Source organism: Ochotona princeps, chromosome 24 (assembly GCF_030435755.1).
Source record: "Ochotona princeps isolate mOchPri1 chromosome 24, mOchPri1.hap1, whole genome shotgun sequence".
Taxonomy (NCBI): domain Eukaryota; kingdom Metazoa; phylum Chordata; class Mammalia; order Lagomorpha; family Ochotonidae; genus Ochotona; species Ochotona princeps.
In genome coordinates, this window is record NC_080855.1 from 36,827,537 (window position 1) to 36,845,211 (window position 17,675).

Here is a 17,675-nt window from a genome sequence, read left to right on the forward strand (position 1 = left end):
AGCATTCGAGGTAAAGACTTCAGCTGCATGGCCACCATACCAGACTCCAAAATGCCCTCTTTTACTGAGGTAAATAGGATTTTGAGCCCAGACTAAACTTCTCCATCACCTGGAAGTGATCCAAAAATCTGTCAGTATGTTAGTAAATTAAAACTTGTCAGGATTCCAGGATTCCGGGCCTTGGGGCTGGGGGTGGCTTGCAATTCCCCACAGTGTGGCGGCTGTGGCAGGATGCCCATGCCGGGCGGGATCCTATGCCAGGGACTCAGGCCAAGGCCACTGCCGAAAGGCAGTGACTGAGTCCTTGGATTTGGGTGGCCAGTGCATCAACTGGTGCCAGGCTCTGCCTGCTAGTGGCCCAGCAGCAAGCACTGGGGTTCTTACAATATGGAATAGCTGCTTAGGGACACCCATGAGTAAGGCCAGCTTTAGTATAGGTGAGACATGAATTCTTGGTGATTACCAGTAACATGGTCAGGAAACTTCAGGGCAAGAGTGGGACTGAGACCTGATGATTTCAAGGGGAATATACAAAAAAATCTATTTGGGCCAGACTGATTTACCAGCCAAATTAGGAATCCTGAGATGGGTTGTTAGCTTAAAGCATCACTGAATAACACACACCAGTCCACACCAAAGCTGTGGATTGGGGCCTGTCTGGCAGGGCTAGGTACGATTACTTCACTGGGTGGTGGAATAGTGGACTGGTCACATTTGGCAGGGTCAAGACACCAACTAGTGAGTGAGAGAATTTAGTCAAGGGGTAAACTCTATGGGGGAATGATGGGCCCAATCCTATGGAAATACAGCTTGCTGCTGGGCCACTAGCAGGCAGAGCCTGGCACCAGAGCAGGCTATCTCATGAGCTCGGGTGGCGATGGGCTAAGCTAGGAGTGACCATGGCACCTGCCATCACTTATGGGTAAAGAGACTGATGGCAATCTGGCAGGTCAAGGCAGCACCACCCGAAGGTGCATCCTAAAATAGGATGTGGGTGGGCTGAGATGCAACCAGAAGGGTTTGGACTGGGTAGGGTCAAGAAATCTTCAACTCACAGAAAAGAACAGAAATCAGGAAATTAGAATGGGTGAGGGTTGGTAGGGCTATGCCACATCAGATGGCAGAGGCTGGCACCGAGGGCCAATTCTGTTAAGTTAAATGTCAAAACCACCTGGAGAGTGCATAATCCAGAAGTTGGAGTGGCCTAGTAGACAGAGAGTGGGCACCTCCTTCATGGTTAGCTACTCCCACTGGAGAGCATGAATACCAGGACAGGGGCAGGGGTGGCTAGACAGAAAGGCACCTGCCAGTATGTGTGTGGCCTGGATAGTAGGTTAGCTGAGTTGAACCAGGCTTCAATGCCCATTGACAAGTACCAGAGCTTAATGGGGTGTGGGACAGACTGAACAAGCCTGTGGTACATACTGGCATGCATGGGAACTAGGGAAGGGAGCAGGCCTGGTGGGGGGGGGTTATGGGGAGACGCCCCAACTAGGCTGTAGCTCCCACTGGTTTGCGTGAGGATGGAGTAAGAAGTGGGCAGGATTGAGCTGGAACACAATACCCATTGGTTCAAGTGGATGACAGGCCTGGAAACAGAACAGACCCAGAGGAGATTGGTCACATTAGGCAGGGCCATGACATTAACAAACACGCTTGAGAACCATATCAGGGGCCCGGCGGGGTGGCCTAGCGGCTAAAGTCCTCGCCTTGAATGTGCAGGGATCCCATATGGACGCCGGTTCTAATCCCGGCAGCTCCACTTCCCATCCAGCTCCCTGCTTGTGGCCTGGGAAAGCAGTCGAGGACGGCCCAATGCATTGGGACACTGCACCTACATCGGAGACCTGGAGGAGGTTCCTGGTTCCCGGCTTTGGATCGGAGCTCACTGGCCCATTGCGGCTCACTTGGGGAGTGAATCATCAGACAGAAGATCTTCCTCTTTGTCTCTCCTCCTCTCTATATATCTGACTTTGTAATAAAAATAATAAATCTTCAAAAAAAAAGAAAGAACCATATCAGGGGGAAGATGCTGTGGGGGATGTGTGGACAAAACCATATGGAAATTCTAACCCCATGGGTTAGTTCAAGAGATGGAGTGGTTATGGACTAAACTAGGTGTGACCAAGGAGCCTGTCATCAATCACAGATTAAAGAACTGACAACAGTCTGGACTGGTCAAGGCAGTAGAACACGAATGTGCATTCTGAATAGGGTGTGGGGTGGGCTGGGCTGCAATGTTCATCAGCTCATGCAAGGCCAAAAGGAAGGCCAGACTATTCCGGGCACTGGCCTAAAACCCAATGGCATGTATGAGAACTAGGTCTGGGAGGGGATCTAGTGGAGGAACTTGGGAAACTCCCCTGGTGGGTCATAGTTCAACTGGTGAACACGTGGTTCAGATTTGGGGGTCAGACAAGCTGGGCAAAGTCGCTCCAACAACTGGTCAATGTATGAAATGGCAATGGAATGGGCATACTGGGCAAAACTGAGCAAACCTTTACCCTTTTGTAAAATCAGAAACCAGGATGGAGCACAAGACATACCGAGCTAGGTTCTTGCACCTACTGGTCTACATGAGCCAGTGACACTAAGCCACAGTGTCTAAGGCAAGGGTCGGGACAGGTGAGGGGCAGCACCAAGCTGAGTCAGAGCAACCATCTAAGGCTGGGAACAGGATCAGTTGGGGAGCTAAAGCAACACCCTAGCTGGGTTGAGGTGCCCACCAAGGGGCGCATGGACTGGAAGAGAGGCTGCGTTTGGTTAGGATACAGTTGCAGTCTCCCTTGGCACAAGTGTGGACTGGATGCAACGGGCCAGGCCAGACTGCAACACATTCGGATGTTCTGGAGGACCAGGGAAGATGTGGGATGGACTAGGCTGGGTCTCAGCCACTACTGACTCATGTAGGAGCTGTGTGGATGATCCGTGGCTGGGCTGAAACATCCAACAGCACGACCCAGATTCGGTTGAGGGCCAGTCAGAAAAAGCCACTATTCCTACTAGGACAGGAGGTGAACTGAGTGGTGCTGGCTCGTGGACCCACTGGTGTGCACTAAATCTGACATTCTGAGGGGTTCTGATGGAGGAGCCTGGGCAACTCCTCTGGTGGGACACAGACCCTGCAGGTAAGCACAAAACACATGAAAGGAAACAGCCCAGAACAGGCTATCAAAATTATCCCACTGGCATACATTTGGCAAGGGTTGGGTGCAGATCAGGCTGAATCAGTTCGCGTCATCCACTGGCTAATCCAGACGCCAGAACAGTGTGGGTCAAGCCAGGTTTGGTTGCAACAAAAGCAGTACACAACACAGAAAGCCAAGGTGAGGTTGCCTGTGCCAGATGTGACCACAGCGCCCAACAGCACATGTGACAACCAAGAAGGGAGGGGGCAGAGCCTGCAGGGGAAAAGGGGTGGTTCCCATGTTGGACAGCTACTCCCACTGGAGAGCGTGAGGTGGGATGGGGCAGACCAGACCAAGCAGGGCTACAACACTTGTTGGTCTCATGTGGACTGGATCAGGGAAAAACCAGGCTGGCTGATTGATCCTACTGGTGTAATCCACAATTATAGTGGGTGAGGGTTGTTTGGGCTCAGCCACAGCAGTAGCTGACACTGAGGGTTAATTCTGTCAAGTTAAGCCACAGAACCACCTGGAGAATGCATAATCCGGGAGTGGGAGTGGCCAGGGAGGGAAATAGAGGGCTCCTCCCTCTTGGGTTACCACCCCCACGGAAGGGCACACAAAGTAGAACAGGAACTGGGGTGGCTAGACAGAGACAGCCAACAACATCCGTGAGGGCTGGATAGTTGAGCTGGTTAGATGGAACTAAGCTGCAAAATCCATTGACATGTACAATTGCCGAATGGGATGTGGGACAGACTGGACTGGTCTGCTGCACATACTGGCAAACCAGGGTAGGGGGTGGGCCTTGTGGGATTTATTGTGGGTCGCTCTGACTAGGCTTGAGGCCACACTGGTCTGTGAGAGGGCCGAGTAGTGCTGGGCAGAACCAGGCTGGACAGCACCCATTGATTTCAGTGGAAAACAGGGCTGAAAACGGAACCAACCCAGCAGTTGCAACCACCAGCTGATCGTGGCAATGGACTGTGCCTGGCCCTGGACTTGCTAGTACATACAGGAATCTGGTCTGGGAATACCTCAGACAAAGTTTCTTTGGGGATCCCTCCAATCGAACTGCTGGACTCAGAACGCTAACCATGAAAAGATAAAGGGCAGAATAAGTAAACCACCTCAGCTATCTGTTTGCAGCGAAAAACTGGGCAAATGGAGACTCCAAGATGGACTATGTCAATCAGTGGATTCTTCAACGACTTCATCATGCTTGGAGTGGCAAGATTGGCAGCAATTCATAACTGTTGAACTATCAAAACCACTTGATAAAGATCCTCGGAGCATGCCCCACATCAGGGACCTGGGGTGAGTGGGAGACTGGGTGGGGCTTCTGCCTTAAAATCCCCTTTTATATCAGATATATGAAGGAAACAATGCGGAGCTAATTGTCTTACCCATCTTCTTGTAGGTTTTGAAGCTTTTTACCCTAGTTATGTAAAGATTGTCAAAAATAAAAATATGTCCCCTGTGGAGAATTTCATTTCATAAACCACAACAGTCTATGCAAATATGTGAAGAAAAACAACAGTTCAAATGAGACTCACCTTGCGGTAACCCATGAGCGTCCCCAGGAAAGGTAGAGGTGTTGGCCCAGGAATTCCCAGCTTCTTAAAAAGGCCATGTGTAGAGGTGCCATATCTGTAAAGTCAAGGAGGAATCACGTCACAGGTGCTTTTTTTGTAGTTGACACCTGCTCAGTTACCAGCATAGACAAGCTAGGGAGGTAACACATAGCCAAATGATTAACAGCAGATCTCGTTATCTACTTCCTCATTACAACAACTCCACCAAGAAGTCGTAATGACTTGATAAAGACTCTGAAGTCTTCAAAGCCCCAATCCTGGACTGAGTCCCTGAAAATCTCCCCCAAATGACAATGATACTGAGAGGTTCAGTCTGGAATGCCAGGAAGTTATTTCATTCACTCAAACACAGTGAAGATTCCTGTTCTGGGTCCAAACTGGGGAAAATAATTTTTCTTTACTCTGAGTACAAGTTGTTGCATAACTGGCTCCAACAAATATGGGAGTCACTAAGAGTCTCTGATGTCACTATTCTTGCAGTTCGCTTTCAATTTTAGGCTTTACATTCTGTTTCTATAACCCATATCCTATTTAGGGAATGGTCCTTCTTAAATCTGCCTTCACACCATATATATATATGTGTGTGTATATATATATATATATATACACACACACACACATATATATATATACACATATATATACACATATATATAACATATATATACAACATTTTTAGTTTTATATAAATAATATATATATTAGATATTACATATATAATATATACATACATTACATATATTATATATGTTATATATTATATATGTTATATATTATATATACATATATGATGTATTGCATATATTACATATATAATATATTACATATATTACGTGTATAATTTTTGTTTGAAATTCATGTTTGGGGGTACAGCCCTATATGTAAGATATGAACAGGGAGAAAACTACTCAAAATGAATTATTGGTATCCCCATTTCCACAAAATTAAAGTTGCGTTTGCAGGTTTCATTGGCCATAAAAATGTGAGCAGTTTTAGCAATGTATTTTCCTTTCTATTCTTTTTCTAATATTTATTTATTGCATGGATTTACATATACCTTACTAGGTAGGACACAAATGATTAGTTATTCCTCACTAGGGTATTGAAACTTTCTCTGTAAACCTCTCCTAAAACTGTTATGCACCTGTTGTCATATGCCTTGTTAGAGTTATAAGCCAGTTTTATAACCCTAAAAACTGCCAGGTGCAGCAAAATTATGCTTCAACACTATAAACTGCTAAATACTAAAGTGAAAATAGACACAAGATAGCTGAATAGTACCTTATTGCCATAGAAGCTGGTTGTATACAAACTAAAATTGAAATGTCAATGAAGCAGTCACAGGATGTGGTTAAGAACTTGTATTTTTTTTTTAACATATTGGTTACTCAATACCATGTCAATTAATTCCATAATGTTATAAATTGTTGTTGATGTTATGTTGGGGCTTTTAATTAATCAGGATGATATTCTGCTAGCTCTACCTTAAGACCGGAGATGGTCTCCTGAAGAAACCGATGAATTTACCTGGACAATGAGATGCTGAATTCTATGCTCGGTATAGGCTTGTAACGAAAGAATCCTGACTGAATTTGAACTGTAATACTGCAACAAGGTGGAAGAATCCACCATGGGGGTGGGGGGATGCACGGGCACAGGGGAATCCCAGAGCCTATGAAACTGTGTCACATAATGCAATGTAATTAATTTTAAAAAGTAAAAAAAAAGTAAATAGGAGATTTATTTATTTTATTGGAAAGGCAGATATACAGAGAGGAGGAGAGACAGTGAGGAAGGTCTTCCAATGCTTCACTCCCCAATTGACCACAACAGCCAATGCTGTGCCAATTCAAAGCCAGGAAACAGGAAACTCCTCCAGGTCTCCCATGTGGGTGCAGAGTTCCATGGCTTTGGGCCGTCCTCAACTGCTTTCCCAGGCCACAAGCAGAGAGTTGGACGGGAAGTGAAGCTGCTGGGATTAGAGCTGGTGCCCATATGGGATCAAGGTGCATTCAAGGTGAGGACCTTAAACTCTATGCTATTATGCCAGGGCCAATGTAAGTATTTTCTTAAGACAATCTAGCTGATCTGAACTTGGGAATACGTGACTATGCATATCTTCCCTTAACTAACATTCAAGGATTCATACCCAAGCCATGCCTTCTCTCATGAAAACCACAATTACAAGTGCTGATACTCACCTTGTAAACAACACCAGGCACATTCACTCTTTTCAAGATGTTCAGTCACAAAGCACCAATTTTCTTTCTTCTGCCTTTCAACCATTTCTGAACCAAAACCATGGAGACCAATGCACTTCAGGCCATACATACTGTAACCTGGTTTTACTGTCATATATAGACTCCAATATTTGAGGTCCTGGATCCTTGTTAATGCTCACTACAGTGACACTGAGATAGCAGACCAGAGGAAGAGAAGCAGAAGAAGTGGAAACTACTTTAAGGCTGAAGCTGTAAAATCCACATGGATGGCCACATGGTGGGAAATAGAGCAAGTGTTACCAAAGTATAAACTTTTTACAAATGATTTCACATATACAGCCACTCTATTAGCAACAAGTCTTCCACTCTTCTTCACAGTAACAGGTGCATACATTATGGAATACATATGACATGTTTTATATGATGTGAGTTATGATCTAATAGCCTCTTGAGATATTAGTCTTTAGGGCAGGATAGGGTACCAAACTGTCAAATCAGTAGATCTTATGGGATTTCACAAACTGAAAAACTGTATGAACACACATGCATTTGGTTGCCAGACACCCCAAGCTATTACAATAGGGCATTGTGATCCCTCCAGTAGGACAAGTATTGAAAGTAAGACACCAGGTACAAATTCTGCAGGGCTGAAGGGCTTTGCTTATTCCCACTCCATTACATGCTTTATTATTGCCACAATGGCCAATAAATTCATTTTTTTCTACTATGTTCCAGTGCCAGCATTCTATTAAAACTTTAGTTCAAGTCTTGGCTTCTCCACTTCCAGTCCAGTTCTATATAATGTGTTTGATAAAGCAAAATCATCCAAGTACTTGGGCCCCTGCAGCACAAATAGGACACTCAGAAAAGTTCTGGCTTCTGGCGTCAGATCAGCTGTTGAGGCTACTTGTTGAATCAACAAACAGATGAAAAATCTTTTTCTCATTGAATTCACTCTCTCTGTAATCCTTCATTATTTATGTATAATAAACCTTTTTATTATACATAAAATGTATATAATATATGCATATAATAAATCTCTAATCTTTCCGTCTGTCACATAACCTCTCAAATGAAATTGAGAAAATAATTTATTCTGCCACCAGCGCTGTAGGGTGACACTATGTCATTCATAAGTTCAGGAGTCAGCACAGTTGAGTAGAAGTTTAATCATGAGCCTCTGGAGCCAGCATCCCATATGGGAGCAGTTCATGTAAAGCTTCACTAGTTCAGATCCATCTTTCTGCATGTGACTTGGAAAAGTGGAGGATTTTCAAGTTCTTGCAACCTGCATCAGTATGGGAGACCTACAAGAAGCTCCAGGATCCAGGCTTCAAAACAGCTCAGCTTCAGTCACTATGACCATTTGGGAATGAAAAAGCAGGTGCTAGGAAGCCCTGTACCTCCTTAAAACTGTTGGCTCTGCCTTATAAATAAAAATGAATCTTAAAAAAAGAATAGTAGGTTTACACTAGACAACATAAAATTATAGTGTAGGTTGGGGAATCCTTGGCTTTCTATTGTCAAAAAAAGAAGCAAAAAACAAAACAAACAAGCAAACAAAAAAATAATACTATGTAAATAAAGCGAAACTCTAATATCATCAGACAGTTAAGCATTTACCACAAGAATTCCTAAACCTTATTTCAAGTGTCAAGATTTGCAGCTTTTATTTTCACTTCAGTAAGATTCAGCAGTCCCCACAGACGTATACAAGAAGTAGAGATCAAATGTGACATGAATGATGCCTCTCCCATACTCAATCCTGTTCCTCAACTGCTCTGTGAGACAAGGAATCTTACCATAAAATCCAATTCCTCTCTTGGATGTCCTAGACGGCTTTTAGTCATGCTCTTGTGTGAGAACTGTTTAGGTAGGGGAACACTTGAAAATGGATCCCAACTCTATGCTACTGCATAGGTCGCCTTGTACCTAGGCAAGTGTTACACTACTGAGGAAAAAAAAAAGTACAAGTAGCTTGTAGAGATTTGGGCCTGGCTAATGCCAAATCTGTATTACCTATACCGGCATGCCAGGAAAGTTTCTGATTTTTTTTTTCATGATTAGTGAAGAATACAGAGGATTCCCAGCAGGCACGCATCGCTCTGGTCTCTATATGGCAGGCAGCATTGTGGCTGGCCTGGGAAAGAGGAACTGCTGAGTGCATTTTGACAAGGAAGGAATGACTTCTGGGGTCTTCCACCCTCCAGACCACTGAACTTGCAGGTAGGTGAGGGAATCAATATAGAGTGGTTTAGGAGTGGGGGAAACAGTAGGGCACTTCTGCATAAGGCCAAGGCACTGACACACATGGGGCATTCAGGCTGGGTTAAATGGCTTTGTCCACCACCTGCTGGCACTCCCAAAAGCTGTGGCTGGGGAATGTAACTGGCTAGGCTAGGTCACAGTGCCCATCTGCTTGTAGTGCAGGAGTTACTACGCATCTGGCTCAACTACAGAACACAGCAGAATGCAAGGAAATCAGATTTGGGGCTAGATTCTATAGGAAACATATGGGCTCACCTCTGTGGGACTACAGCACCTGCAGCTTGGGGGCAGTGAAGGGCCAAGCCAGGCTGGACCACATAAATCATCTGAAAGGAATCTAAATGACTCTTGTGGGAGCTGGGACTGGGAGATGCTACAAAAAGCCATTCTGCATCACTTACCAGTACATGTAAAGGCCAGCATTAAGAGCAGATAATGGCAAGTAGGGCACACATAAGATCTGGAGCTGGGAGCTGGCCTGGGAGTGGAACTTAGGGAATGTTCCTTTTCAACTGCAGATCCTACTTGGGAGCACAAGTGTCAGGGTTGAGGGCAGGCCAGGTCAGGCAAGTCTGCAGCATTTGTCAACATTTGTGTCTGCCTATGTCTGGGGAGAGGTCAGGCTGGGCCAGGCCACAGATCCTGCTGCAACACACAGGAGCCAGTACAGAGTATGGGTCATCCAGCTGGGCTGGCTACAACACCTGCCTGTAGGAGCTGAGACCATGGAGGGGCCATGCCTGGCTGAATTGAAGCACCCACAATCTTCGCTAACACAGAAGATCCAGGCCTAGTAGGGTAACTCTCAGGACTACTCATCTGGATTGTAACTCTCAGTGGTAAACATGGCAACCAGGGCTGTGGGTGGACCATGCTGGGCAAGGCCCCATTATCCATCAACATGTACTGACTGGGTTTGGGCAGGCTGAACTGGGCTACACTCCATCAGTCACTGATCCTCAGGAGAGACAGAATGGGTATGGGACAGGCAGAGCTAGGCTACAGCACCTGCTGCATCACATGAAAGCTTGGTTTGGGAGTGGACCAGGCTGCATTAGGCTGTAGTACCCACTACTATGAACCAGAATGGATTCAGGTCCGTTGAGTTAAGCCAAAGTGCCCACTAGTGAGAGCCAGGACTGAGTCTAACCATGCCAGTCTGGGTAGCAACACCTGCCAACATATGAAAGAACTATTGCTAGGAGCAGGCCTGGCAGGGTAAAATGGGAAACATCCATGCTGGGCACAGATCCTGCTGGTGAGCACAAGATCTGGTGCTAGAAACAGGCTAGACCAGGATGGGCTGAAGCACAGATTGGCATACATGTGAGCCGGGACAGTGGGTGGCAAGACAGGGTGCAAGCCAAGCTGCGTTGGACTGCAATACCTGCCAGCTCACATGAAGGCTGCGTATGGGCTAGGTTGCTACACTGTCAGTGGGATCTTGGGCTGGGGATCGGCAGGCTGAGCCAGGTTGCAGCACTTGCTGGTGAATGCTGAAATTTGGGGCAGGCCATTTCAGACTGGACTACAGCACCTGATGGCATACAAAATTCCAGGGTCTGGGAGCAAGTCTAGTGGGGAAATTCAGGGCCTCCCTTGCTTACCTGCTGCCTCAGCTGGAGAGTGTGAGAACTGGGACTGTGGGTGAGCCCATCTGGAATTGGGCTGGGCAGAGTTGGACTGCTACACAAGCTAACATGTGCCTGTACTGTTTATGAGTTGTGTTAGGCTGAACTGCAAAACCTTCTGGATGGCATATGATTCGGTGCTGTGAACATCCCTGGCTTAGGAACTATGGCCACTCACCTGCTAGGCTGTATCTATTGCTGGTGAGCACAAGAACCAGGGCTGAAAGTGGGCCAGGCTGGACAAGACAGTGGTGACACTTGGCAGCATGTCAGGGCTGGGTCTTTAAGTGAGGCAGGCTGAGCTAAGCCACTGCATCCACAGGTGTTCATGACAACCAGATATGTTGTGGACTGAGCAGGGCTAGGCTGCAGCAGAAGATGGCAAAAACCAGGGCTGGGAGCTGCCCTTGTTGGGGTCTTTGGGGGAACTGATCAAGCAGTTGCATGCACTGCTCTATGTGTTGGTTGCAACAAGCGACATAGCACACCTGACCTTCACTGAAAGTCAAGAATCAAGAATGAGTTACTCCAAGTGAGGTTTCTTAGAGGACCCAAAGAAACTACTAGATTCAGAAGCGGGCCTCAAGGAAAATCACAGAATATGTGGTGCAATTTTGGGGAACATGTGTTGGGACTGGGCTGCTTCAGTTGTTGATGTCTGTATGGTTGACAACATGTCCAGATGCGTGCCTGTGTCATGACAGTAAGTTGCTCTAGGCCAGTAGTGGATATCAAATGACTCATCTGAGCATGGCAAACAGAACGGGTTGGACAATTCTGGCCAAGCATTGCAACATGTTCCTAGGTTTGTGTATGCAATAGGTGGACCTTGTCAACCATCAGACCTTGGACAGAATTTCCACTGGAGTAAAGAAAGCAACAATTTCTCAAAAGTATCAAAACTACAGAAATAACTTCCTTGAGACATTCTTCCCAAATGTGGTTCTCTAAGGCATCATCAAAAGACTGATCCCCATTCCTAACATCTCAGGTAGTCTGACATCAAGGAATAAAACCTGCTGCTCACTCCACTGCAGACTCAGGACAAAACAAACAAACAAACAAACAACACTGAAGCATATGTCACACACACATTCCTCCATTCCTCAGTCTCTCACCCTAAGCAGAACTCTAATAAATGGACATGGATCCCTCTCAATGATGAACACTATTAAAAGGAAAATTTTAAAAAATGAAAAAGAAAAAATAAATTTGATTTGGTGGTGTTCTGGTTTCTTGAGGCTTACTTGGAGAGGAATATCAGAGGGAAAATAAATGTGTATACTAAATGCCAATTTCACAGGAACCATGAGAAAAAGGGAAAGAAAGCTGTGGGGTTACTGGCATGTATGCCCTTCTCTGAAAATCACCATTGACCTCGTGCAAGGCTGAGGATTCAATTCATAGGAGAGAGCTGAGAGGAGGGGAGTTCTGGGGTGGGAGCACTGAGGAGCAGAAGAACAGATTCTGAGCCTCCACTGAAGTCTGAGGCGCTAGATTGCTTGCTGTCTAGGATGCTTGTGCAGCGGAAGGGAGAAACAAAAAAGCCAACCAAACGCACAGGGAATGATTTTCCACACTCCTCCAGCACTGATGCAGACTCAGAAGGCAAAGCTACTCCAAATCAGTGCAAGTAAACCTCTTCTGCCCTCAGAATCTCTGGAGTGTAGGCCCTGGCTGAGGATCTCATTGCACTTGGCAGCCATGTTTTTATAACCTATCTCAATTGAATTCTAACTAGACAGCATGGGTCAAACTGAGAGTCAATCAGCATCTTTTCTCAGAAACAGATGTCATTAAGCATTCCTACAAACAGAGATGGGGAACTGGATACATTAGCTGTCTCACAGAAATCAGTAATTACCTTTCTATTGCTCTCACTCAGCTTTTGGACAACTTCCTCTCTTATCATCAAAATAGACAAATGCAATGCAAGCCTCATTACCGTTCCAGATGCAAGACTACAGGAGAAATCAGATGGACAGCTACTCACAGATACAGGAGCACCAGGCTTGTAGCCACCAGAACCCAGGTTTCTAAGGAAAAGTCTGACATCAGGTCCATTGCCACTCGCTGCTGCAGCTCTCTCCTCTGAGTGTTCTCTGAAGCTGTGCGTGCTGCTCTTTGCTGGGCTGTAAGTGCACAGCTACCCTGCCCTGTAAGCTGTGATCCAGTCAAGGTGACTGGAATATTTATGTACTGAGAAATTAGGTGTGGCTGGAATTGCAAGAGTAGATGATTTACTTTTGCCCTGCTTGCCATGCGGGCTCGCTCCAATTTGGCAGTTGGCAAAGAATCTTAGAAACCCCTTGGTTATCTCTTAGGCTCATATTCTGTGTGAAATCAATGCTAAAAAAATAAATGCTATTGATTTGCTAGTTACATCAGAAACACAAGTGAAACTATGATAGCAAATCTATTCAAACTACCACTGTCTCTACAGCTTCCCACGTTTAAATAATCTGAAATTCACACAAACAACCTACACCAAGAAGCTTCCTCTGACTAGAATGACCCTCTGCCAATAGATAGGAGTAGACCCTCTGCTACTCCTCCCTCTAATCCCAAAGCACACAGAAACCCTACTGGTAGCATCTTTCTTCACCAAACTCCTCTAACACACCAAGCACTCTCTCCTCCAGGTATCATCAGTCCCATACATTTATTTGTGTCACTGTCCTTATTGCCCTCCAGCATCACCATCAGCTCCACCTGTGCTTTCATTATCACATCACAAGCAGCTCAAAGCCATGCCCTGGTTCTCAGTCTCTGTTATACCTCTAGTGTCTAGCACAGTGGGTGTCATCAGGTTGGTTGAGTCAGGTAATATTGCTAGACCCTTTATAACCATTCTCAGTGACCCTGTGGACAACATCGCATCTTTCTGGATTATTACCACAGCAAGAGAAGCTATCAGGGCCTCAGTCCCCATGACTGGACATGGTGGGTGATCCACTAGGATTCTGTTGCCACAGAGTTCCTGAAGTGTAGACCAGATGGAACCTTTGCTGTCTTTGGGCTACATTAATTCAGGCTGTGTTCTGTGCACTCAGAGCCCAGCAATAGATTAATTAGATTTCATTCGCTTTGACTCTCTATCTACAGGAAGATCATGTACCTCGAGAATGGGTGTGAAGTAAAAACACAAGAGAACAGGCCAAATATCCACATGGATTTCTACCACCTTGGCCATCAAGGTTGTGGTAGATGTCACCTTAGGTAGCATAGACTACACCCAGAGTTTTAAAAAGACAACTCTGTATTTCTTCTTTGGGACTAAAGGGATAGAAAAACATACCATCCAACTTTCTAGTCAGTAGGAGGCATATTTAATGGATAGTTTCCATACCTTAATCTGGTATGGAAACCAGGCCACAAAGGCTGGGAGAAGGCATAGGATGTCCCTTCTGTCCTCCTTGCACTGCTCTGAAGCTATTGAGCAGAAGTCAATTAGGACTTTATCATTAGTGCACGTGTTCTAGCTCCTCCTGCAATGTCTCTCTAATAATAGACAACTCTTGCGCCTCTCCACAGCACTGCATGGCTTACAAAATATCTCACATATTTCTTAATCAATCCTCATGGCAGCCCTAGGAGATAAGCGGTAGTGATAATGTGCAGATTCCCACCTTTGCGGGAAGTCATGCAATTGTGTCAGATGACATGGGTGTGAAATGAGCATTGCTCTTTGGTTAGCAAGGCTATGAGGGGTTCTTGGCTGCGTGGCAAGACCCGGAAGAATGTGACTGGTCACCTCATTGCTGCCTCACCCCATTGTATGGATACTCAGTCACCTCTCTGATATTTCATTGAAATCTCCTGAGGCTGGTGTTGTTGTTTTTCTGCAAATTTGAAATGATTCTTATAACTGGTATAACACCTGAAACTGATCAATCAGATTATGGTAAAAGCGTCTTTAACAACTTAAGTCAATGATACTCAGCTAAAAGCATACAATAATGTAATTGAGCCACAATGTTCCCCAACATCTTGTTGCATGCCAATCTTTGGCCTGGAGCTTGCTATAATATAAGGATTGTTTTCCTCAAGCAATGTCTTGATGATATCTTGGAACAGATGGCAATAACTGAGGTACAAAGAGTTTGCTTATTTTCAGGTTTCAACTGTTACAACACATGAAATGACACATTTTGGCTTCTCACCACGGAAAGCACAAAGCATATGGTGCATCTTATAAAGGGAGACAAATGTGAAACTTCAAAGAACAATGGTTTAAAAGTTGAAACTTTTATTTGTACTTATACATAGGGGAAGAAAACAGTTTAAAAGATAAAAAGATGTTTCTTGTAAAAGCCTTCTATTCATAGCAAGGCTTAGTTGCCCTGATCCTTTCCACTGCCGTTTAACAACAACAACAAAAAAAGCAAAACAAAAACAAAAAGCAATTGAACCAGTACTAGGTCAGGTGGTTAAAAATTTAATAAAGAATTTGTGATATACATCTTTATAAATTCCTTTCATTTATGAGCTTTCTTTTTAATTTAGTATTTTTGATATTTTAAGTAATATTAGTTTAGGTTTAGTGAAAATTGATTTTGGATATAAGCAAACCACCCATCACTAAATAACCGCATCTGCTGCGAACCGTGGACTCTCTGGCTTCAGCTGGATGGCTGCAGGTTTAAATGAGTAATAGCTTACTGAAAATATTTTCCCTGAAGCAAAACAATAATGATGGTTTTAGGGTTATTTTTGTAATCATTCTTTTATAATGAAGTAAAAATGAAACAATTGAATGTTGTGCAAAAGCTCATGATGAGTTGTGTGTAAGTCATGGAGGGAACTTTCTTGAGTTGTCCAATATGATCATCATGTCGTAGCGGTCCAAGTCGCCACCTCTTTTTGTCTTTTAGCTAATCCATGCATCCTTTGCAAGCTCTGAAGTCAGCTGGAGATGGTCTCCGGCACACTTTGTCGTTGTGGAATCAAACAAATAGAAGAAAGATTTTCCCAAGCAGTTAAAACAAGAAGCCATAGAGACACATGCATGCCGTCGGCCAAAGAGGTAGCAAGCTAACACCCAGGCTGCTCTGTGTGGTGCCAGAAGCTTGTACACTGGGCATTCTGGCCTGTGGCCTGTGGCAATGGTGGTAGTAGGCAGCTGTGGGAGCTAAGAGCTCTGTGTGAGAGGTCCCAGACACATCTGAGGATGCCACTTCACCACCCTCAGCCTCTCCCCGCTCGGCTCCATGCTGGGTGCTGAGGCAGGGAAAGGAACTCGCCTTGGGCACCATGAGAGCAGCCTTAGCTTTTTCAACACTGTCCTCCACCTCCGCAAGTCATGGGCCTCCCTCAATGTTAGTAGGCGAATCTGCAGGGGAGCAGTGGAGGCCGCTGCCCTCCAGCCTTGCTCCTACCTAGGGTTTGCACCCACTGTTGCGTTGGAACTCCAATTTTTCTCTATTTCTCTATTTCTTTCTTGCTTGCTTGCTTTCTCTTCATGGTTAGCTGGTGGGAGCAGGTATCAGTAAGGGAAGGCTTCTGGCACAAGACAGCATCAGCTCCTCTGGCTCCATCATATCTACAAGAGGACACTTCTGGATTCTGCTAAGGAAATTCAAATTAGTGTCCTGGGGTAGTAGAACATTGGGAAGACATTCTTGATCACCAGATTCATGCATGACATTTTAGACATAATATATCAGGCAATAACTGGCATTGTTTTTTCTTTCTTTTTTTTTTTTAAATCAGAAACAATGTATTTGGAGGATAGAAAAGCCAGGCTAATGTGTGGAATACTGTGGGTCAGGCACATGTTCATAGCCTCATTCCCAGTGACATCCTTGATTCTTTTGCAGGTATAGTAGTTCACAATATTACAAATGTTAATGGCTTCCAGCAAACTCCAAAATGGGTTGATAATATCAGAACAGAAAGAGGAAATGATGATATCATCATGCTAGCACAAATTAAAACAGATCTTGTTGACAAGAAGCAAGTGTCTACTGAGGAGGGAAAGAGGAAAGCCAATGAGCTAAATGCCATGTTTATTGAAACTAGTGAGAAAGCAAACAAAACAAATGTAAAGAAGCTCTTCTGACTTGTGGCAACAGCTTTGCCTGGAATAGAAAACACACAGGACAGAATGAGGAAAGATATGATTGACATAAACCTGGGAAAGCCTCAGGACCAGCCAGTCAGCAAATGCTGTTCCTGCTAATGCCGGCCACACCTTCACTTTACCCTGCTCCCAAAGCCCACCAATTTGTCCCACTTCCTCTCATTGGCTGCAATGTGAATATTGGTTTGACCCTCTCTGCTTCAGTAATAACATATGACAGCTCCTCATTGCTACCTGTCTCATGGAGATGATATCTTAGCATCACAGTTACTAAAGTCAGTGTCTTTATTATTTGTATTTTACAAAAAGACAAAAGGTTCAGCATAGTCCAGTGAAAAATTAGATACCTTTTCTTAATTTTTTTCCTTTTTTAATATGATCATGTACTACAAAGCCATGGAAATTTCAGCAGTAGCATCAGTATGGCTTGTTTAATAAGATACTGGACTCTATGTTTGGTATACGCTTGCAATGGGGAAATCTCAACTGAACTTGAGCTGTGGTTATGCAACAAGGTGGAGGAATCCACCATGGTGGGAGGGTTTGGGGAGGGGTGGGGAGAACCCAAGTATCTATGTAACTGTGTCACATAATACAATGTAATTACTGAAGTTAAATAATAAATAATTAAAAAAAAAGAAGCAATATGCTCACAGCAGCACTTGGCCTACCTCCTTGAGCTCTTCATGCTTTCCTCACCTTTACTTAGCCATCCCCGCCTGGCCTTATGAAGGCCATCCTCTGGTCAA

At 44.8% G+C, this 17,675-nt stretch overlaps 1 protein-coding gene and 1 pseudogene across 1 annotated transcript in view; one reads left to right on the forward strand and one right to left on the reverse strand.

Moving 5' to 3' along the window:
- Positions 1 to 12,908, reverse strand: part of LOC131483198 (cytochrome P450 3A6-like) — a 57,692-nt gene extending 44,784 nt beyond the window's left edge. Inside the window, exons 1-2 of the mRNA XM_058680602.1 lie at positions 12,838 to 12,908; positions 4,685 to 4,778 (exon numbers count right to left, since the gene is read on the reverse strand). Of these exons, the coding sequence (XP_058536585.1) occupies positions 4,685 to 4,778; positions 12,838 to 12,908 (165 nt within the window). The remainder of the gene's footprint in view (positions 1 to 4,684; positions 4,779 to 12,837) is intronic.
- A 2,944-nt stretch (positions 12,909 to 15,852) lies between these two features.
- Positions 15,853 to 17,025, forward strand: LOC131483184 (ras-related protein Rab-6A-like; annotated as a pseudogene).
- Positions 17,026 to 17,675: the final 650 nt, after the last annotated feature.